Source organism: Furipterus horrens, unplaced genomic scaffold (assembly GCF_987537825.1).
Source record: "Furipterus horrens unplaced genomic scaffold, mFurHor1.1.pri manual_scaffold_9, whole genome shotgun sequence".
In the NCBI taxonomy this organism is placed as follows: domain Eukaryota; kingdom Metazoa; phylum Chordata; class Mammalia; order Chiroptera; family Furipteridae; genus Furipterus; species Furipterus horrens.
Window position 1 is genome coordinate 100,518,505 of NW_028327179.1, and position 22,853 is coordinate 100,541,357.

The 22,853-nt window shown below is 58.4% G+C and overlaps 1 protein-coding gene and 1 long non-coding RNA gene across 3 annotated transcripts in view; one reads left to right on the top strand and one right to left on the bottom strand.

The window, feature by feature from the left end:
* Positions 1 to 17,861, bottom strand: part of PRKAG2 (protein kinase AMP-activated non-catalytic subunit gamma 2) — a 172,055-nt gene extending 154,194 nt beyond the window's left edge. The window contains exon 1 of the mRNA XM_090286923.1: positions 17,116 to 17,861. Coding sequence (XP_090143049.1) covers positions 17,116 to 17,217 — 102 coding nt within the window. The 5' untranslated portion in view covers positions 17,218 to 17,861. The remainder of the gene's footprint in view (positions 1 to 17,115) is intronic.
* A 704-nt stretch (positions 17,862 to 18,565) lies between these two features.
* Positions 18,566 to 22,282, top strand: LOC150002371 (uncharacterized). Of its 2 annotated transcripts, none has more exons than XR_016512981.1 (3): positions 18,566 to 18,998; positions 21,049 to 21,175; positions 21,668 to 22,282. It is a non-coding gene; the product is annotated as an uncharacterized LOC150002371 (long non-coding RNA). The 2 variants fall into 2 exon arrangements; XR_016512980.1 differs by lacking the exon at positions 18,566 to 18,998 and adding an exon at positions 20,198 to 20,669.
* The last annotated feature ends 571 nt before the right edge of the window (positions 22,283 to 22,853 follow it).

Below are 22,853 nucleotides of genomic sequence, written 5' to 3' on the forward strand. Positions count from 1 at the left end.
GTCCTTCCATTTTCCCTCGAGTTAGCGTGTCTCTCCCCAAAGCTCCGCACAAATGGCACGTATGTTTTCTCCTGTTCAGCAAAAGTTACGGGCCTTTGGTTTCGCCCCGCTGTCCAACCATTAACCATTCACCCTGGACATCCTGTGGGGCCCCGAAGGCCACCACACGCGAGGGTGTCGGCCCTGGGGGGTGGGTCTCCCGTGCCGGGAGGACCAGGGCCCCGTGCCTCACGTCCACGTGCCTTCCTCTGCGTTCCTGTCTTCCGTGGACTGACCGCGCCGTCAGGCCGGCACTGCCCAGGCTCACTCAGTCATCGGCGCCCTCTGCCTCTCCAGGGGCACCGACGCGGAGGGGGCGGGGGCCACGCCCTGCCCCCACCCAGGTGAGGGTCCCACCTCCACTCCGCTCTGCGGAAGAGTGGGGGCAGCAGGCCCAGCCTGCGAGGCGGCTCAGAGGAGCCTCCCGGCGGGGGCGAGACCGAAAGGGGAGGTCAGGCCCCATCTGTCCCCCAGCACCACCCCCGCTCCCCTGGGTCCGAATGCCCGCCTCAAGCAGACCCCTAAGGATTGCTTAGGGGTGAGAGGACAGACGCCGCCGCACAGAGCCCAGGACAGGGAAGGGGAGCTTCTGCTTCCAGGAAAGGGGAGCGGACAGGGATCCAAACTGGGGGTGGGCAGCACACTGGTGTGTACTTCTGTCACTCAGCTGTTTAAAAGCGGCTCCCAGGGACGTCTTTGTATGATAATTCGGACAAGTTTATAGGGTGTCTGGGTCAGACATGAGGTTGAATTTTATCAGATTATCATTGTTTTTAGGTGAAGCAAATGGGGAAATACGGTCACCTTTTCGCTGCTGAGAAAACGGCACAAGACGAGAAAGGGGGAACGGAACTCACGCCAAGACCTGCCCCCCAATCCAGGCTCTTCCTACTAAACCACGAGGCTCCTTGCCTCCCGAGTGCCACAGGGCCCAGCCCCCTGACCACGTCGCAGGCACCGGACGGGGGCCTCCGGGCCAGGCCAGTGACCTACCTGAGGACACCTGGGGTACGAGCCGAAAACCCAGAACCCAAACCCACTCGTTTTCACCCCGGCTCACGTCTCACCCCACGACAGCACCATGGTGCACCCGGCTGGGACGATAAAGAAGCGTCCGCCTGTCCTCCCGGCCACCGCCGTTCACTTTCCTAAAGATCGTGTTAAAAACGAGCCTCCCAGAACTTGGTTCAAGTTGAGAACTCAGACAATTGGACCCGGTATATTCCTCGTCTCCCAGTCTCTGGATGTTAGCATTTGCATATCTCTCAGTCTCTCTCTCACACACACACATGCACACGCACACACGTGACGCTCCAGTGCTGAAGCAGCAGGTGCTCCCGGGGGCGGGGGGCAGGTCGTGAGGCAGAGGGTGGTGGGGCCGTGCACCTCCATCAGGGGCCCACGGGAGGCCCGGCCTAGAGAGCCCCTGCCCACGGCGCGGCCCTCCCAGAGCACCCGCGCGTGTCCCCGGGCACATCATGGACACTCGGAGACAGATCGGGTCTCCTGTCATGTCCCCCTGGGAGTCAGAACCATGTGATGCCCGTGTGGCCCCAGCCCTGCATGGGTCAGGCAGGAGGGATGCGGCCCTCTGCCAGGAGATGGAGAGCCACTGCCTGACGCTTCACGGAGCCTTCAAGCCCTTCGAGACAAGGCCAGGGGGCTAGGTGGCCCCGTCCCAGCTCGTACAGCCGAGGTGGGACCGGACTCAGCCCTCCCGGCTGCCCTGCACTCGGTGAGCGAGGACGGCCAGCAGGGCGGGTCCCTGTACCCTGGGCCAGCGCCTGATTCCCAAACCACTGCCTCGGGGAAGAGGGGAGAGCAGGGAGCCAGGGGGCCTGCAGGGCACAACCTCTCAGCAGGGCCAGCGGCTCTGCTCGTCTGGCGATGGCTCCGGAACCCTGCTCCTCCTGGGCCAAGGCTGAGCCCCAGGACCCCAGCCTCCCCCCGTCCCCTGCACCCCAGTCCCCATCTCACTGCCCTCACACCCCACGGCACCCGCCCCCGCCCCCGCGCACACCCCCAACGGCAGGCAGGCGGCAGGATGCACACGCCTCGGAGTCAGCAGGAGGACCTGGTGCGTGTGGGAGGCAGCACCCAGGAGGGGGCGGAGGGAGGGAAGGAAAATCGGGGCAGAAATTAGGGGGGCTGGGAGCAGAGCCCAGTTCGCAGCCCACCCAACACACAGCCCGCGGGGGCCTGTTTGCTCGTTTGGTTGAACAGAAGTTACCGAGGCCCAATGGTGCTTATCTACGCCCCGTCTTCCTCACGAAAGGCGGCTGCAGTGCAGATAAAATGTGTCGCAGGGAGGACAGACAGCGGCCGCGGGAGAGCCCAGCGGGCCAGGCCGGGTGAGGCTGAGCCCCACGCCCTGGCAGACACGGCCACCTGGCCTGCCCTTGGGGCTTCTCCAGCATGGCAGCCAACCCATGACCAAGGTGACATTTTGATAATTACACCCCGTTCGCGTCTGCTACCTGCCGGGCGCTTTATGTGACGTCCTTGACTTCCCATACCAGCCCTGGTGGGCACGCTCATGGCTGGGTCACACATGCAGCAGCTCCGGTTCAGCTCGCTGTGGCCTTTACAAGGAAGGGCCCCGGGGAGCACACACAGCGGACAGGCCACATCCATCCTGCAAGGGTCACCTCACCCCGTCCATATTCGAAAGGAAAATGAGCAGCAATCTTGCAGGGGAAAGAGTGTAGGATTTGCTTCAGATGTTGGCCTCGCCCCTCGCCAGCTGTGCTCCTGGACACGTCACTCAGTCTGCCTCAGTCTCAGTTTCCCCGGCTGTAAATGTGGGGCAATAACAGGAACCAGGCAGCCCTGGCTGGGCAGCTCAGTAAATTGGAGCATCGTCTGTACAACAAGAGGCTGCGGGTTCGATTCCCGGTCAGGGCACACGCCTGGGTTGCAGGTTCGATTCCTGGTCAGGGCACTTACAGGACGCAACCAATAAATGTTTCTCTCTCTCTCTCCCTCCCTCTGTATCTAAAATCAATATTTAAAAAATCCTGGGGTGGGGATTTTAAAAAGTAACAATAAAAAAAAATATGACCCAGGCAGAGCTGACCAGGAGTTAAATGACAAAATATGTGAGAGGGACTGCCATGGTGCCGAGTGCCTAACCTAGTGCTCAATAAACGGGTATCTCCCGCCTTCCTTCAAAGGTGACCTCATAGCCTGAGGAGCAAGCCGACCAGCCTCCGGCACCAGGGACAGTGTCCCCATGGGAACCTGCCTGCCAGTGCCTCTTGGCTGGGGTGGCAGCCACAGGGAGCAGAACTGGGTCAGAAGGCAGGTTTTTCAAGCTTGGTGAAATCCAGCCGCAGTGAAACAAAGGATGGGAACAGATACAGGGCAGGGAGACCAAAGACACAGGACGGGGGCTGACAAGAGGAGCTACGAGTTTGCAGCCAGGAGTCTTAAGTGCTGGGCTTTTTATTTCAGCTTTACGGGACGGCTGCTATTCCTCCAGGGAATCCGAAGACAAACACGTACAATTCTGGGGTAGGAAACACACTAACACCTGTCAATTCTCAATTAGCCGAGGGCTGACCACCGCGGAAAAACAACGTTTGCGGGGACCCTGGGCGGGTAGCTTCGTTGGTTAGAGAACCGTCCTCACAGACCAGGCGTGCGCAGCGGTTTGGCGTGGGGGCAGCTGCCTGCCAGCTGGGGCCTGGCCACCGCGGGAAGGATTCCCCACCTGGAGAACGGTGACAACGGCACTGACTCACTGGCTCAAGTACGCTGATGCAGAAACATGCCCTCGCAGGGAGGGAGCGGGGACACCTGGGTGCTCGGGAAGTCCTGCCTCCTCAGGGGCCCTGCACTGTGACAGCTGCCTGACGCCACTGCAGCTGGAAGACGAGGCGCCCTGGGAACTCAGCTGGGCCATTGCTAGGCGTCCTGTGACTTTCTAAAGGGGCAGTGACCTTGGGAACCCAGGGAGCCGTGGGGGAAGCTAGAAGAGCGTGTGAGGAGTGCCTGCTGTGTGGGGTGCACCGGGCGCTTGGAGAGGGGCCTGATGCCGGAGGCCGGATACAGGTGGGCGGCCCCGCCTCCCCACTCCCAGGGCGCCCGGTCCTGCAAGTCTGGGGCACACAGGGGTCCAACCTCCCTGCCGTTATCAGTCAAGGGGAGTATTCAAACCTCTCAGATCACAGGGAGCTCAGAGAACCAAGGACCTCGGAGGCGGGGCTGGATGCAGTCCATGTCCCTCCCACCTGTCACAGAAGAGATTCAGGAAACACAGGCCCCTGAGGCTTCCAGCAGGGAGAGGTCATCGGGTTTGTGGGCAGCATCACAGTGCCACCTGCCCAGGGAATGTACTTCCTGGGTGCCGGTACCAACAGATGCCCACCTGGGAGCCAGTGACCAAAGGCGGGCCCTGAGCTGAGTGCGGGTGGTGGGGACTGCAGATGCCACAGCAAGACAGAGACCACAGCCACGCCCTCCAGAAAGGGCAGGAATCACTGTGCTACTCCTGGGAATTGTGTGACTCTCAAGAAAAGAAGACAATGGTGGCAGGTCTCAGCCTGAAGGCAGTACTCAGCCCTTCTCTGGACTTTCACCAACCGACCAGGAGCCAGCTGGGAGGGCTTCCAGGGGGAGGCATGTGAAGGCAGGTACAACCCAGGTGCGACTCCGGGAGCCCTGCAGGTATAGTGTTCTGCTTCCGGGTGGGGTTTTCCAGGTTTCATTTCTGCACCCGCCACCCCAACCCTCAGCAGCCTCACCCCCAAATTTGGCCTTCAAGTCTTCGGGTGATCTTCCCCACAGGCCCCTTTATAGGGCCGAAGAAGCCAACATCCCAGAGTTAGCACGTTCTCGCTCTTTTCCCGTGTACCTCATTTCATCCCCCCTATGCCCGTGAGGTGGGGTTACGATCCGCTTTTACAGGTGAGGAATCGGGGCTCAGAGAGCAGCAGTGAACAGCCTGGAGGACACGCCCTGGTCTCCGACACCCCGACTCGTGCTGCTCCCACACCGCCCGTTAGAGAGCTCATCAAAGGCTCTGTTCTCGAGAATCTGGTACAAACGGCAGCGAGGTCCACCCTGTCCCGCTGGTGGGGGAAGCTCCCTGTCTCCTGTGGTTGGAAGGTGGTGAGGGAGGCGGAGGGGCTGCCACCTGCCCTCGGGCCTGTGGCCCCCTTGTGCGCTGCACCTTGTGTCAGGGTGCCAGGCCCCGGGCCAATGACAGCTGCCCTGCCACCTAGATCACCTCCTGCCACCTGCATGGGCTCTGCGTAGTCAGTCTGAGCAGGAAGCCCAAGTACCTTCCCAGGCAGGAGATGAAGGAGAAAAAATCACTGACTCAGTAACGTTCCTCAAAAGGCCATCTGACCGACCCCCAGGGTCGCCGGAAAATGTTCTCTCTGCCCCCACTGGCTCTCAAGAGATTTGTAAACAATCGATTCACCTGCATTGTCCGGAGTTAGTTCACAGAGCGAACGAAGCTTCTGGATGCTCAGAGACTCCACCTTTTCTCTGCCTTCCTCACCATCAGCAGCAGCAGCGTCCCGGGCAGGGCTTAAGGGCCACCCCAGTTCCTGAATGTCCCACAGGGTCAGCAGAGGCCTTTGCTGTACATTTCTCCCTCTGCCCATTCTGGCTTCTGGCTTTCCTTCCGTCCCCTGCCACTCAAGGGCCAAAACTACAGGCTAAGAATAATTTTTAGGTGGAGGTACCAAAGGACTATAACCAAACATGTCCGACGGACCTAAGTCACATTTCATCGTAAACGCGAGGCCCACATGCCAAGCCTGCAGAACCCTGCTTGGAGGCTGACATCGCCACGTCCAGAGAAGGAGGGGGCTGGGCGGAGGACAGGCAGACAGTGCCAACCTGGAGCTTGGCTCTGCCCGGAAGACTCAATGCTCCCTGACTGCCGCCCAGGGCCCTGGCTTTAGAACCAGTGACAAACAGAACTGTTTTGAAATCGTTTTCTGACCTGACCCGAGGAGCAGGTAGTCCTGGCAGCGAGCCAGGGTGAGCCAGGCTGAAGGGGGTGAGGCCCCGCAGATGCTTCCCTCTCCTGTGGCCACGGATGCCCGCCGCCCGCCAGGGTCTTCTCCCTGCCCAGCACGCCTCGAGCAGAAACCCCAAGATTTCCTCCCGCCTTCCCACTGGCCAGTCCTGGGACCTTGGCGGGTCCCTGAACCCCTCAAGGTTGTATCCCCATTGCAAAGTGGCCAGGGGCACAGCCTCTGCCCTCTCGGGCTCGCAGGGGCCTCCACGTGCACCCAGGGCCACTTCCGCCCCTGGCAGGGAGGCCACCTGGCCGAGTTCCTCCCTCTGCCCAGCATTTTCCTGCCTTGGAGCCAAGAATATTCTATTACCTGTGCCCCAAGGTCATTCTGGAAATCTCAAAACACACTTTAGCAAGCAAAGCAGCGCGGTGGAGAGAAAGGTGGCCTCTCTGTTCTCCCAACACGGGCACCCATCTCCGGGGACGAGACTGGGGCCGGTCGGGTGGAGTGGCCGAGTGTTTGGCTCGGGAGGCCTGGGCCCCCTGCTGGGCAGCACACGTCGGCCCTCGCCCTCACTACAGACTCCGAAGGCCACCCGTCCGTGGGAACGCGCGGTGTCCCACAGTCACGGTGCGGGAGCCTAACGGAGCTCAGGGCGCACCCGCAGGTGTATGTATATGTACAGAAATATAAAAATCTTACAAATAACATATGCTACCAGGTATTAATTATAGAGTAGGCTACTAAATAACAGTAATTAAGCAATACATTAACCTGTTTGTGATCTTAATATATTATATCCTAGTTAATACGTTAATAGTTTATAACTATAAATTAATATTATATATGATTATGTATTAATATAATTAGATAGCAATGCAATGAGCATACTGTCACCTATCAATAATTATACATTCCATATACATGTGAGAAAGAATACAGGTCTGTTGCTTTAAGTCACTACATTCGGGATGTTTCGGTAGCAGTGAAAGTGCACTGATACACTGTCGTGTGCCCAAGGCCCCCCGGTAGCCTCTAAGCCCTGTGAGGGCCGGCCGCGCTGGCCTGGGTCACAGTGACACCCCCTGAGTCTTGCACAGCGCCTGGCCAACAAGAGGCTTCTGGTAAATGTTTGCTAACCCAGTGCGCAGCGGCTCTGCTGTTCCGAACAGAGGAGCCAGCATGAGACTTCCTGATCCCTGCTGTACTGTTTATTCTAATATTCAGTTATTTAAAAAGAACAAAAAAACTAGAAAGAACTACTGACTAAGACCTATGAATTACAGAAGATGGATTATGCAGTTTTGAGACAAGAAGAGTAAAAACTAGCTTTTGATGACCTTCATCTAAAAAGGAACCAAGTAAAGAGTCTGGAGAGCTGGTCAATCCCAAGGGCAAACCGCTGGAGGGCAGCGACCAGGCCAGGCGTTCTGTCCTCCATGTGCCCGTCATGTGGGCGGAGCCTGCCTACTCTGCAGTCCCGCCTCCTCTCCCATCCTCAGGCCGCCTGGACCACTCACTGGGCTGCCAAGCCTGGGGCTGGGGCTGGCCGAGCAGAGCTATCAAAAACCCAATTACGGGGTTCCAAACACAAGATAAGAGTTTCCTTGGCAGGCTGGGCTAGAATGGCCATGAGCTGCCAATAGCCTACACTTCTTCCTCTGTGGTCATTAACATGGACGACAATGACATTCTACAGGGTTACTTCAAAGATAAAGAGAGACAGCTTACAGAAAAATAGATGCCTGGCACAGAGCGAGTGCTCCATCAACGTTAGCCACGTCCAATGACAACCGTGCCATCCCAGATGACATCTGATCATCAATAACATCGGAGAGTCATACCCACCACGAACCAAATACCCATCAAGCGGCATCTGAATTCCGAGGAGGAAGAGCGCTCTCCGGGATGCTCATTATACAATATGCTCTGGACAAGAGCCGGCCCCCGGGGGTTACAGCTTCAAGCCCACAACCCAGCAAATGTCTGCGTGGCCCACGCTGCAGGCAGGCTGGAACCAGGAGGAAGGTTTCCGCATTAACACAACAAAGGGCTTCCTGGAAGGTGCCTGCCAGTCTTCTGGAAGCTGAGCAGGAACTGAGCTGGGCAACCTGCTCCCTCTCCCCGTCTCTCCGCCCCTGGCCCCATGGCTGAGTCTGGGAGGGGGGCTTATGCACCAGGGATGAGCAGAGCCAAGAGGAGGTGCTTGGGACAAGCAGGGCAGCCTCATCACAGGCACAGTCTTCTCCCAGTCCCTGCCCCAGCCCCACCACGCTAGGTTTTCAGGCAGAAAGAAGCAGCGTCTATAAGTGCATGTGTGTTGGGGGCGGGGCTTAGGGGACAGGACACAAAGAAAGACCTGGACCTTGGGGGGAAATGCAGACATGTACTGGGGGCAGTGAAAAGTGTGCCGGCTTCATGGACCTTGTCCCGCCTTCTTGGGCAGAACATAGCTGGTAGTTATTCGCAACCCCAGCTGAGCTTTGAAGGCAAGGACCCTGTTGTATCAGGTCCCTGGAGCCACCATGACACAGCACCACAGGCAGGGTGGCTTCAAACAACAGAAGTGTACACCATCACACTGCTGGAGCCAGAGGCCCCAAATCAAGGTGTCACGAGGTCGTGCCTCTCCAGAACCTCCAGGGGAAGATCCTCCTCGCCCCCTCCAGCTTCTGGCAGCCCCAGGTGTCCTTGGCTTATGGCAACATCACTCCAATCTCTGCCTCCACCTTCACATGGTCTTCCCCCTGTGTCTTTGTTCGAATTCCCCTCTTCTTAGAAGGACGCCTGTCACATTGGATTAGGGGCCTAGCCTGACCTCAACTTCAGTTTGGCCAATGACATCTGCAAAGACCCGGTTTCCCAAAAAGGCCTCATTCACAGGTACCAGAGGTCAGGACTTCAGCATGTCTTTTTGGGACACAATGTGAGCCATCACCCTGTTTCTCTTTGCACCCCAACACCCAGCACAGGACCTGAGAAACAAACAGGTTGCCTGGGGCGCAGTCCCAGCTCTAACCCTCCCTGACCATAAACACGGTCCTCAGCAATTCACCTCTACGTTTCTTCACAAACTGAGACGTTGGTGCCTTGCTTTCTAAAACTCTCCCCTGGCCCTGTTGCTTCCTTTTCCCTGAGGCTCTGCATGACCGGCGGGTGCCTGCCGGGCTCCCCACAGCGGGCCCCGGCCTCTGGCTCGTGGTGCAAAAGCTGGACTCCTGGGGTTTCCCAGAGCAAATTGGTCTTTGTTGAACGCTCATCAGCAACTCCATGCCTAGTCAGAGTATATCAAAACCCAGAGGCGCTGGCAGAAACCCCAAAGCCTGGATGGTATCTGATTGGTCTGTGACAGGCGGTGAGTTGGCAGAGAAGAGTTTCCTGTCAACAGGAAGGAACGGATGGAGATCAAATTATTTTCAAAGTACGTAGAGGAAGACAGAGGTGAGTGAGATGTGGATTAACCATTCCAACGCGGGGCTGAAGCAGTCGCCCAGGAGACCCCTTCTTCCACTGGAAGGAAGCATGGCCGGTTAAGGGTCAGCACTGCCTCTGGTCCAGCCGCGTGCGGTGCAGCGGGGTCTCTAAGAATTCCCTGCAGTTAAGCCTCAGGGACAGAGCCTCACTCGCACCTGGCTCCTCTGCCATGCAGAGCAAGGTCACAGTCAATTAACCAAACAAATTAAAGACCATTTCAAGTGCATGGCTCACTGTATTGGTTTTTGTTCCACATTTTCAAATTTTATTATTATTTTTTTTAAAGTATATTTTTGATTCAGAGAAGGAAAACTCTGATTCCAAAAAACCTCCGCTGCCTTGCGGCATACCTCTTCAGGGGAAAGGCTAAGGGAGTAAACCCCGACAGAAAATGCGGAGCCGGAGTCCCTAAGGCGGTTTGACGTTGTAGTCAACACCGGCAACTCCTGCGGCGCACCTGAAGCCAAGCTGTATTGACTCCGTCTTTCCCTTGGACCCTTCAGCTGCGAAGAGAGGGGGGTCTGCTGCATGGGCAACAGCAGACCCTCCATATCACCCTGCCCAGGCTCTGTAGCTTCAGCTTCACTGGAGAGGACACTCCAGCGTCATCGCAAGATGTCGATTCAACACGGGAGGAGACAGATACCGTGTCACTCCCGAGTCGGACTGCACAACCATTCTCGGCGGTGCAGATAGACTCTTAAGAAGCTACACCATCGTCTCTCGAGACGGACGGCTGCCGCCGCCGCCGCCGCCAACAATATTTTTGATTATGTTGTTACTGTTCCACATTTTAAAAGACTCTGACACCCCTGGCCAGGTAGCTCAGGTGATTAGAGCATCCATCTGATATGCCAAGCTTGTGAGTTCGATCCCTGGTCAGGGCACATAGAAGTATCAATGAAAAAAATGCATAAATAAATAAGTTGAACAACAAATCAATGTTTCCATCTCTCTCTCTCTCTCCTCCTTCCTCTTTCTCTAAAAGAATCAATCGATAAAAACTTTTTTAGAAGATGTCGGCAACCACGTGACATCTGGTTCAGTGTCCTGGGGCTGTCAGGATGGGCCGGTCCACCATCTGACAAGAAGTGGGAGACCCCAGCCTGTCATGATCACTCCCACTCACTGCTCCAGGTCAGAGGGAGGGTGGGTGCAGGCCAATGGGGACGAAGGGGGCCGATCCTCACCCAGCCCGTGAGAGTTGCCTGCAGCCTGCTCGGGGACAGGAGCTGTCCCCGTAAGAGTGAGACGGTGCCCAGGAACAGACGGTCACTGCCCGCGAGCTGAAGACATCCAAACGGGTAGAAAGTAAAAGAAAACACACAGTCAAGAAACAGTGTCACTTACAGGGATGTTTATTTGTCTGAGCGGGTTCAGAGGACACGAACGGACTCCAAAGTTACGAGAACGAGGTCTGGGCAGGTGAGCAGGCAGTGACGAGGACAAAGGGCGTCTGAGCCCTTTCTTCAGGTCAAAGGGCAACCTGAGTGCCAATGAGCAATGGCACGGTGTCCCAGGTGCCACCGGAGGAGGGCAGTTCTGGGAACACGGGCAGAGGGAGGGACTTGCAAAGCACTGGGGACCCTGACAAGTTTGTGACGTGTGGAAAGACGCTGGGCTGCTGCTTCTGTCCCCATTCCCTGGTACTAGAGACGCCCTTTGGTAAGAGAATGACCCAGGACGCCAAGAGTGGCATTTCTCGTCAGGCCACCACGCAGTATTCAGAGCTGACCCACAGTGGCCGTGCCCACGCTGCAGGGCACCCGTTCCCCGTCCCTCCGCAGGCCCAGCCTCGGACTGTGCTTAGCTGGTATTCAGCCCACGTGCAAAGGGAGCCCCCTCTCTGGCTGGCCGTACGCACCCCTGCGAGCTTTGCAGAAGGGGTTGGGGGTGCATCCAGGCCTCCTTTGCAAACCCTGGAGCCACAGCACTGTCCCGGAGGCTCCATCACGGAGTCGTTTTACTCCTGAAGGCCCCGCTCTTATTCTCTGGGCCCCCTAAGAGCCTCTGCTCAGGGCAACCAAGACGCACTAAGCCACCGAGATGCTGAGTCAAGAAGTGTCCCAGCACGGCCCGGCCCACACTGGGCTGCCTGGCTGGGGCTGACCTGGGGGTCTGTCTGGATCTGGGAGCCAGAAATATCCCACCTTTGTCAGCCAAGGGGGTCTTTTCTCATCAATAGCTAATCAAGTGCAGATGACAGACAGACAGACGGAGAGAAAAACAGGTAGATGCACGGATGGGAAGAAGGAAAGAAAGGGAAGAGAGAGAGAGAGAGAGAGAGAGAGAGAGAGAGAAAAGGAGGAAAGGAAAAGAAAAAAAGAAAAGAAGGAACTCGTGGGGGCCGATGAAATGGATCAGCATTAACACAGCAGAAGTTGGAAACCAATTGCTTTTAAGCCCCTACAAGCAGAAGAACCACCCGCAGAGCGTGTCAGAAACACGGAACCCCGGGTTCCACCCCTCAGGGATTCCGACCCAGGAGGTCGGGGCTGAGACCTAGGATTTTCTGTTTTAAACGTGGTTCTACATAAGCTGGTCCAGGAACCCCAGTTTGGAAACCCCCGCCCTAAACCCTAACCCTTGCTCCAGGTGGGGCAAAACTGACCAAGGTCAAACCTGACACAGTTTCTGTGCTGCGTGGCCCCCATTTCCCTTCCCAGAGGCTTCGGTCCAGGGTGTTCGGTGGCGGGGGGGCGAGGGAGGGTACGGGCACTCGGCCCTCCAGCCCTGGGCACAGAAGCGCAGCTCCCGCGTCCCCTGCTACAGCGAAGGCCCACTGTAGCAGACGTGGTTGGAGGGAGGCTCACAGTCACCCACCCATCACCGACTGGGGTGCGTGCGGCTTCCCTCCGGGCGCCGTGTCACGGGCAGAGGCGTCACTTGGGACAGGCCGCCCACCCGAGTCGTGGCCCCACGACCTCCAGTGAGCTGCTCTTGGCTCTATTTTTAGTTCGTCTCCAGGGACTGTGAAGGGTTTCTGGAATACCTCTCCCAAGAGGCCCCGGGGACATGAGCGGTCATACTCAACTGCCAGCAGAAAAGTGGGCCACGGGCTTGCAGTCCCCGCAGACCCCTGTGGGGGTCCTGCTCTCTAGAGCCTCCGGGCCCCATCGGTCCCCTGCTTTGTCACTGGCTTACAAACAGTCCCAAAGACCCACGACGCGCCAGCCAGCAGTCCTTGATTAAACTATGTCTGGAATACACGAAGCTGAGCATTCACAGGGAAGCCGCCTTTCCTCAGGCGAGAAAGGAGAAAAGACAGGTTTGTTCCCAGCAATGGCTTCTCTGGCCGGGTCCTGGCAGAGCGCCACACACATGCAGGCTTCTAATGAGTTGTTTTCTAGGGCCGTTCCCTCCACCTCATTATTATTCCTGCTGTGCATTAGCAGTGAAGGCCGAGAGCCGGCGCTGCGGCGCGGTGCCGACTCAGCTCGCCAGGGCTCTGAACGCTTCACCCAACTCGCTCCGTTGAAAGGCCCCGCGTGACCCCAAGGAATCTGCGCTCCGTCTTTCCTCTGCCTCTCCCCGCTTCTCCCTCCCAGGCGTGATCCCAGGGGGCTTTCCCAGCAAGGTGATCCGCACCGCCGAAGACACAAACTCGCATCAAGCAAAGGCTGCATCCTTCATCAGGCCAAGGGCCCTTCTCCCATCGATGTGATTCAAGTGATGAATTCCTTTAGCTAGCAGTTCTGGCTCTGCATGGCCCGGTACACCCGGCAGGCCCGAGGGTATCCCCTGACATGAATCCCCCCGTTTTGGCACGTCAGGCAGGCAGGAGCCGCTGGCAGGAGGCAGGGGGTTGGCTAGAGAGACTCAGGTCCTGGGCTGCAGGTTTGCAGGCACTGTCCCCCGACCCCTCAGGTCATGGTTCTGTTTACATGTGGGAGTCGGGGTGCAGGCTGAAGCTGATCACGTCCAAAAGGGATCTGAACTGCTTGGGACTGGAGGCCCCAGGGGTCTTGTCACTATATGCGCTGCTGGACGTGACCCAATGACCCTACCCACAGGACGGCCCAGGTCACACTGTCCTGCAGAAGCCGCGCCTTAGAATCCCCAACGTCCTTGGAAATGGCATTCTCGGGGCCCCAGTGACTGCCTGGGGCCAGGGGATGGGGAAGCAGGTGTAATTCCCCTCCAATCTGCCCGCTGTCCACTCAAGTCCCCCATGGCCATGACTGAAGTCACCATTCTCCCCGAGACCTGGCTCCTGGTCGCAGATGCCCCGATGCCATAAGGTCAGATCCACCCCCATCCCCCCAGCCATGGTCTGGACACCGCGGCCCACCCGGTCTCCCTTCTAACCCCTAACCCCTCCCTTCCGTCTGTTCCCCCTTGTCACCCCTCTACATCAGCTGGTTTCCCTGACACCAGCCACCCTGTCCGTGACTCCACTTAGCGCGCTGCTACCGGGCTGAGCCTCGTGAAGCATAGTTCCCGCCACCTTTAGCTGCTCCTTAGTATAGGTTCCCCCCAAAGCAGACAGCAGAACAACTAAGGTTTGTTCATTCATGCCAGGAGGTGGGGGAAGTGAGCAGGGGAGCCCGATGCCTCAGCAAGGGAGCACTGATGGATGGACTACCATGGGGGGCGACCGGGGTGGACCCTGCGGGGACCCTCTGAGGCATCCCGCAGAACTCACATCAAAACTGCCCACCTGTATCCCCCGGCTGTGTGTTGCCCCTTCAGGCAGAATCCCGACCCCAGCCCTCCAAACCCTCCCAATCCAACCTGCACCATCCAGGAGGACCCCTTCAGGATGGAGGAAGATGCAGAGAGAGGCTGCGGGGTGGCGTGGGGCTGTCCGGCAGGGCTGCAGTGAGCTCTGCCTGCGTGGGCACCGCCACAGCGGCTGCGGGAGGAAGTCCCCACTCCCTGGGCCTGCCTTCCCGGGAGGACTGCCGGACGCCCAGGTAAACTGGGATGTCCATTAACAGTGGGCAGCTTTTCAATGTGAGTCTGTCCCAGATGGTGCACAGGGCATTCCTATATTTAAAAGGTTACGTGTTGTCTATCTAAAATTCTAATTTAGCCCTGGCTGCATGGCTCAGTGGATTGAGCATCGGCCTGCGAGCCAAGTGTCGCTGGTTCGATTCCCAGTCAGGGCACATTACTAGGTTGCACGTCAGGTCCCCAGTTAGGGGCACGAGTGAGAGGCAACCACACAGAAAATAAAATAAAATAAAATAAAATTCTAATTTAACAGGGCATGTTGTATTTTTATTTGCTAAATCTGGCAGCCCCACTTCAAGGCCCTCCTTGACTGGCCTCAATCCCCTTTGATTCCTCAGATCCTAAAACCCTTTCTTCCTCACTGTACCTGGAAGCAGCCAGCCAACCCCCGAGGCCGTGGGGGGCTCCAGCCGGTTCCTTGTCAGGAGTTGTCCCTGGCTTCTCACGCGTGTCTCTGTCCTGCCCACCATCTCTGGGTCTCATGTCTCTCTGTCCCCTCTTCCTTCCCTCCCCCTGAAAGCAGGTACCGCCTGCACCTGTCATCTCATGCCCTTGGGTCACCTGCTAACATCCGTCTTAGGGTCCCAGTTAGACTGGCCCAGCATAACAATTAGGACCCCCTGTTTCTACCGGCAAATGCAAGCCCCGTGAGGGTGGAGAAAGAAGCCCCTGTCCCCGTGCCCACCAGCTCCCTGACACCCAGAGCGCTGGGCACATGCCGTGGAATAACTCAGTGGACACTTCGGGTCCGAGCTTGATGGACCACACCAAGCATGGTGTCCAAAGTGGCCAAAGTCATTGCCGGCCGCCGGATGGGTGGTCAGAGGCCCCGCACTGCATGGTGGCTCTTCCACGTTCACAGCCTGGCCTCTCGGTCCCTTTCCCGGTCTGGATTCGGTCCTGCATCACCACCAGCACCAGCCGCCAGAGTCCCAGGCAGGTGTGCACGACGCGCTGGGCCAGACACAGCATGGTCTGTACGCTGGACAGCGTCCATTTCTCCAACCGCCCCCCCGCCCCACCATCAGGTGCTCTGATGTAGGTGTAACAGCCTTGAAACGTGTAGGAGCCCCCCCACCCCCGATTTATGTCACTGAAACGTCCCTGTGAAGCCCGCAAAGAATGATTACCTCAGCTGACAAATGGGGCCGCTGAGGGGGCTAAATGGTTTATGTAAGTGACCACTGCTTTGGGGAGGGGTGTTGTAGTGACACCTAACTTTTCACTTACAAATGTGCTTAAAATGTCTCACATTAGCCATGTAAACAAGAATATTTCCATTTCAAATAGGATGCATACTCAAAGGAATGCTTATTTAGGCATATTTTGGGGTCCCCACACCGGTGGCCACACAACAGCCAGGGGTTTAGTTGGCTGCTCCCAGAGCTTCCCCCTGACCCGGAGGACTGGGGGGAAGCGCCCCAACTTCAAGCTGCTCCCCAAGTCCCCATCAGATGTCTGGGTGGGCACCCCTGGACTCTACCCCTCCTCATCCAAGGACAGGAAAAGGGGAGCTGTGTAAGTACCTAGTGGGGTCTGCAGGGAAAACTGGGTGACCAGCTGCCCCACCCAGCCCCGCCCTGTCACCATCAGGAATGATGATCCATGATCGATTATCATTAATGAGGTGTGGGAGCAGCTCAGTGCGCATTTCCATCCCATGTCCAAGACTGGTCACTCCCGAGAGAACAAAATCCCGTTCCCCACGGAGCCGTCTGCTGTGTGTGTGTGCGTGGGCGCAAACATTTACTTGGTTGGTGCAGACCGGGGGTGTGACCCGCTTGGGGTTTTCCTCCGGGTGAAGTTAGGGGCTGAGCCACCTCCCGACACCGGATCCCCCGCGGGCAGGCTGCAGGGCGCTGCAGCCGGACAACGACAAGTGGCCCCGGATACCTGGGCAGACAAACCCCGGGGGCGTGCGGGGCAGGGGGCGGGGCGCACACCCCACCCGCCTTCCCTCCAGCTTGACAAAGTCAAGCCGCAGATCGATCAATGTAGCCAAAGTCCAGGCTGCGTTGCTCGCGTGGCCTGGGCTGAAGTTCCCCACAACGCTGCATGCGTTAGGGGTCCCTGAGCCCCCACAAGTTCGAAATGTGCTGGGGGGAAAGGGCTGGCGAAGGGATCGGCTGCAGAGAGGACCCCTGTCCCAGGTCGAGAGGGAAACTGGGGAGGAGAGAGGTCCATTTGAGCGAATAGCTCCACACCCCCGTTCCACGAGCTCCTCCACTGTCCCCACCCACTGCCCCTCCCCTCCGTCTCCGGCGGCCCTGCGGCTCCACCTCCCCAGAGCGCAGTCCACACCGTCCTTTTCCAACAAAACAACACTACGCACTCCACCCCCCCTGCACTCGCACCCGGCGGGACTACGCCCAGCCCGCCACCAGCGGGCCGGCCCGGGAGCGCGCGCGTGCCCTTCACGCCTTGCCCCACACCCACCCCTGCTCCCGCCGCAAAGGGGAGCCGAGCCCCGGCTGCACGCGGGTTGGGAGAGAGATGGAGCCCGGCTCGGAGGCCCAGCTCGGCCCTGCCTCTCCACCGTTCCTGCGAGCAGCCCGAAGTGACAGGAGGGGCGCGCACGGCGCGCGGGGTGGCTCGCGTTAACCGCTTCGGCGCCGGGCCGGCTGCCACGCGAGGGCGGGGACCCGTGGACCGCGGTGCGGGGACTCACCGGAATGTGCACTCGCAGCGATCGCCTCTTCTGGCTGGGGTTTTTCTTGCCGGGGCTGGAGACATCTTTCTTCTTCTTGGTGTCCATGGCCGCGCTGCCCATAACTTCAACCAGAAGTTAATTCCGGGTGGCTCGTTCCTGGAATACGGTCCTCCTTCCGAGCGCGGCCCCTGCCGTCGGCCTGAAGCTGCGCCTCCTTACTACGGTCCTTCCCCTGAAGACTCCGCGTGTGGACTCGCGCGGGGAGGGAGGGTGGAGCAGGTACCTTGGGCCGCCGCCCGCCCCCCGGGAGGGATGGCGGTCGGCGTGAGCGCCGAGCTCGTTTCCTCTTCCTCCTACGGGCTCATCAGATGCCAAATCAAAGCCACAGGCTGTCCTGGTTCTGGTCTCTCTCCGGGTTACGCGTGGCAGACGTCTCCAGCTGGGTGGCAAAGTTTTCTTCCTTTTGCAAAGCGAAGCAACATTTTCCACCCACTCGGCTCCTCCCACAGATTCCCAGAGGTAACGTGAAAGGCAGGTGCAGTGAAACACGGGGATCCGGGAAACACGCCTCCGCGGCCCGTGCCCAAGTAGAGTGGGGACTCCGGCGGGAGCGAGGCAGCTGGTGAATGTGACCCTCGGCCGGAGAACACAGCAGCCCGGAGCCTGGAACTGGGGCCGTCCTCCCAGCGCGAGGGAGGGAGGCGGGCCAGGAGGAGGCGCAACCGCGGGCTCTGCGCGTGGGGCCCGGGCTCGGCTGCCAGCACAAGTCGCGGCGCAGCTCGCGCGGCCCTGCGGGGAGAGGGGTCCCGGCGCTGTCCGTCCGTCCCAGCGGCGCTCGGCGGTCCCGGGAACGGCGAGGGGCCGGCGCGGCCGCAGCGGGGAGCGCGGGGCGGCGGGAGGCGGCGTGCACCCAACAGGAAGTGCGCGCCACGCGGCTCTGCGCTGCCCCCGCGCCCTGTGGCGAGCCCGGCGGGCGGGGACTCCCTCCCTTGTGGCCCCGGCTGCGCGGGGCTCGTTCGGAGCCGCTTTCTGTCCCGTGTCCTGCGGTCCCCGGCCGCTCTGTTTGTGCCCGAGCCCCTGGAAGACGCCCACGCGCCATGTCCTCTGCGGATCAGGCCACAGCAGTAGCGCGGTGGGCGAGGGGGATGCGCATGGATCCGCACGTGCTGCGCGGAGCTCTGCGGCCAGAACGCGCGTGGGGGGGGGCGCCGGGACTGCGGCTTCGCACGCCCCAACCCACCCCCGCCCACCCCGCCCCGCCCCCGTTTATGTTCCCCGGGAGTTGCGCAGTGGATCCGCTGAAGTGTCCGGGGCCCTCCCGCAACCTGGCGCCCCGCGAAACGCGGAGTTGCTCAGACTGCGGCAAAAAATGAGCGAGGAGCGGCCTCTACGTGCCGCCACGATCTCAGAGCGCCGCCGCCTCGCCATTGGGCCGGCCTTGCCGAGGGCGGGGTGGGGGGTGGGGGTGGGGTGTCTCCTGGGTGGCGGTGTGCGCCCCACCCGCCCCCAGAAAGGCGCGACCCTGGTCCTGGCTGGAGGTAGTGCGAGTGCTGGGTCACGTGCTGAGGACAGTGTCCCCCCCAAAGTCACTCGAGCGCCGTGTATGCTGACGTCAGCCCTGCTGCACCCCGTAATCAGTAACGCAGAGAGGCCACCCAGACAACAAGCGACGCAGGTCGCTCTAGGAACCCCGGAGGGACCCGTGAGAAGGCAGCGTGTTCTCCTCGGGAGAGCAGGGTTCCCCTGCTTCGGGGACACCCCTTAGGCAGCGCCTTCCCCCCAGCCAGAAGCACCCCCGTTTCACGATCTCCCGCTTCCCTTTCCAGCCCGGATCTCGTCGTCTTGTGTGAAACCCCCTACAGCCTGGGTGGTGCCCTGGCCCACAGGAGCGGGGTTTTCAGGTGGGTCTGTCCGACTTCTCCTTCCGCCCTGCTCACCAGACCAGAGCGAGGCCACACCGGGAGCGGGCCGGGTCCTGGAGCCCTGCCCGTTGACGGGTCGGCTGCTCTGGAGCCGGGCGCGTCTGGGTTCAAACACCAGCTACCGATCCCTGCCTGCGCTCCGTGGACTTTCTTGCTTTGACCTTTTATTCACGGGCTGCGCGGGGGAGAGAGACAGAGCGCATCCCACCCCCCCAGGCTGAAAACCCTGGTTAGGCTGTGCCCTGGGGTTAAAGGACCGACCGTCAGGGCCTGCCGTTCACCTCTCAGGGTTACTCCCCAACGGTCTTGCGAGTTTCTTCGGTCTCTCTAGCTTTAAAGTTGAATCCTGGTCACGGTGATAATTCATCAGGGTGTGCAAATCACTCCATTTGGTGGAAATTGGGTTTGAAAGGAAAGCAGGAGTGAGAGAGGGCATGGTGCAGGGTGACAGGGAGCTCAGCGGGAACCACTAGGCAGGGTCCCCGGGGGAGGGATGGAGAGGAAGCTCCCGTGTCATTTCCCCTATTAAACACTGTGCCTGGGGCCTGTCCCTGTCGCCTGTCCCTCCCGGTTGATGAGCTGTGCTTAGCAAGTGTTACAATATGTACTTTTGTCAGCTGACTTGTGCAAATATGCCCACTCAGTCATTAATAAAATTAATTTGTTCTCTTGAGTTTATTTTGTTGGGGTACAGATTTTAGTGCCTGGAAATCTTAAATCAAAACATGTTACCGAATTGCCTGCAGTTTTAGAGCCTTTGGAAGGGGGTGGATTCCACGTGTTAATGTTTCTGAAGTTTGGGTGTTTCTTAGAGAAGGTGCCAGAAGAAGGTCACCAGCCATTTTTTTTTTCTTTCTGAAAGAGATTCATACATTCATCATGTCACTGCTCATCAGTGGAGTCTTACAAGGAAGAGACACCGTGATTGCCTTGCTTTGGGGTTCCCTCTGAACCCCATCCTCACTTCCCCCTGGCAGCCCCCGGCGTTATTTTAGCCAGTAGCTGCACATGGGATGGCCTGGCCTGTGACTCCCTTCTCAAAAATAATGCAAGGAAATCGACACTGGACAAAATATCAACATTTTCAATGAAGACAGCATTCCTGATTTTGCCTTTGCTCCCCTATTGCTCTGCTGAGCACTGTTACTGATTCTGTCTTTTGGGGAAAAATTCCCATTTGGGGTATAAAACAGAGTTTATCTACAAATATGTTCTCCGAGAATGAAGCAGAAGCTGTTAGTGGTCACCAAACATCTAAGTGAGCCCCCCATGTCCCCCTCCAGGACCCTGGCAGTGGGGGACAGGAACATACAATTAATTCTGGCCAATGAGATGTGAGTCTACTTACTGTGTTATTACTTCCAGGCCAAGCAGGGACGTGCTGGGACGTCTCCTCCATTTCTCTTTCCACCGCGGCCATGAACTTGGAGGTCACGTGTCCCAGATGGCATTGAACTTGGGTTGGGTTCAGCCACTAGGATTTTGATAATTATTTATATTATAGCATAACCGGACCTATAAGGAATACTGCACTGAAATGGGGTTTATCTTGCTGAGTTTCCTAGCACTTCCTTCGATGACACCCCCAGGGCAAGCCTGTCCTTGGCCTCACCCCGCTGTGGCTCTGCCCTCCTTCTGCTGGATGGAAGGGTGAGAATCAGGGTTACTGGGACCACGGGCTGTCCTGCCCCGGCATTGCCGCTGCTCTGCTGTGGGACTGCGCGCCAGGCACTGGGTTTCCCCGTCTGTGAGAGGGTGGGGGTGACCCTTACAAGACACCCACAGCCCCTTTAATGGGGGCACGTGTTTTTCCCCGGTTCTGTTTTGCACACCTTTGTTCACTTCATCGCTTGAGGAATCCCTTCCATACTGAACTAGCTAAAAGTCCATGGACTGAAAATTAAAAACACAAGCAAACAGAAGACCCCCTGGGCCTTCAGCGGAGACGGCTGAGGATGGCGCTTTTCAGGGGAGGAGTCATTTGTCAAGGCTGGTGACAGTGACTGCCAGGCATCATGCTACTTCACAGGAGCTCTCTTGTCCAATTTCTGAGGAAGTCCCCTACGAGAGCCGCCGTGTGACAGAGGGGAACTGAGACCTCGCCGTGGGAGAGTGTGTTGCTGTCTGCTGTCCTGGACCCCTGCACCCCTGGAAAGGTATTTCACAGTGTGCTCCCCCTCCCACCCGCCCGGGTGTCAAAGCTTTGCACACAGCTGACAATGCTATTTAGGAAGCTGCTTCAGGGTGACCTTGGACAGACTAGTCAACATCCAAGCTGCCTTGGTCCCTGCCTGTGACACGGTCAGAAAAGAGCCAGTGGTCCGTGTGCTCAGGAAACCAGTGACTCAAATCTGTGCAAAAAGCCACTCTTGGGAACATGACACAGCAGAGTCTGCACCGAGGACCCTGAATGCTTAGGTAACTCGTTGGACACAGAGCAAAGGGAGTTATCTAATCGCGAAAAGCAGGGCTAAAAGTCACATTCCAGTTTTTATTTTCCACCAAGTTGGACACAGATTGCATAACCTTGGGGGCGCCTTTTGCCCCCCCGCCACCGCCCCCGGTGCCAGACGGAGGTTGGAGGCCAGCGCTCAGGACCAGCGGGGAGGGCGGCTGGGGACTGCGGAGCTCTTAAAATTCTTTCCCAGACCCCTCTGGATTTCCTGGGGGGCCACGCCAGTCACCTCCTGTGCTGCGTTTCAGACGATCATTCACCCGTCACACCTGTCGTCGTCCTGATCATGGAGTCCAATCCGAGAAGTACTTTGGATTAAGGGAAAGGTAACTGTGGCAACTATCTCCCAAGGGACAGACGTGCTGTTGACATCTTTTCTCTAGAGGACAGTCTGGTGTCCTGACCAGCTCTGGGCGACGCACACACTCAGCGCTTTTACAGAACAACAGAGTCAGCAGCCAGGGCGTGCGTGGCCACTCAGCACTGTGCAGCGGGAAGGGGTCTGTTTCTGAACTAAAAGAAGAGGCAGCCCCCCAGTAGGCCCCCTTCCTTGGCTAAGGGTAGTGAGTCGTCACAGAAGCAGCGTGAGTCGGGAGTCGTCTTTGGTTCTGCGAGCAGCGGCCTGCGCGGCTGTCCCTGTGTGGCCTTTGTCCTAGAGGTCTGGCATTGCCTCCCCTCCCGGTGCAGGGCTCAGGCTCCCTCGGGGGCAGACGGTTGACTCAGGGTCTGTGTGGTTGGTCCTCCACTCGGTTCTGAACTTTGCGGCCTAAGCACACAAATGAACCACCCTGACCAGACTAGGACTCAGGATTCACTTCTGACTGCTTGCTCCACCATCTATTTTGGGGATAAGATTAGATAATGCGAGCTAATTGTAATAATTTCCCGAACAGACACCATGACTCCGGTAACTGCACTGGCCCCCAAATCTATATAGCGCATGACCTGGCTGGGAGGCTGCGTGTGAGGCTCCGGTCACCAGCCCTGTCGTTACCGTGCATTCACGTGACTTGGGCTCTCCTGTCCGGACCGGGCCTCTGGAATGCCCATGACGGCTTTTCGACAAGACTCCAGAAAAAGGAAAAAAAAACATATTTAGGATCGTTTGGGACTGGCGGCGTCTGGAGAGCAGAGTGCCAGGCGGCATCCTGAGTTTCAGGGGTGCACAGACTCAGACATGGGGACCGCCAGCCCCACGGAGAGGCCCAGCTGTCGTCCCGACACTCAGGGAGAGCTGCGTCCCTCCCTGAAGGGCCCGCCGCACCCCGCGTCCCACACGTGCGCGACCGGCCGGCCTCTGTCCCTGCCTCTGTGCCCTGGCACTTCACACTGTGATCAATAAACGCCATCTGATGTGCAGACGGCCCCCGAGATGCTCG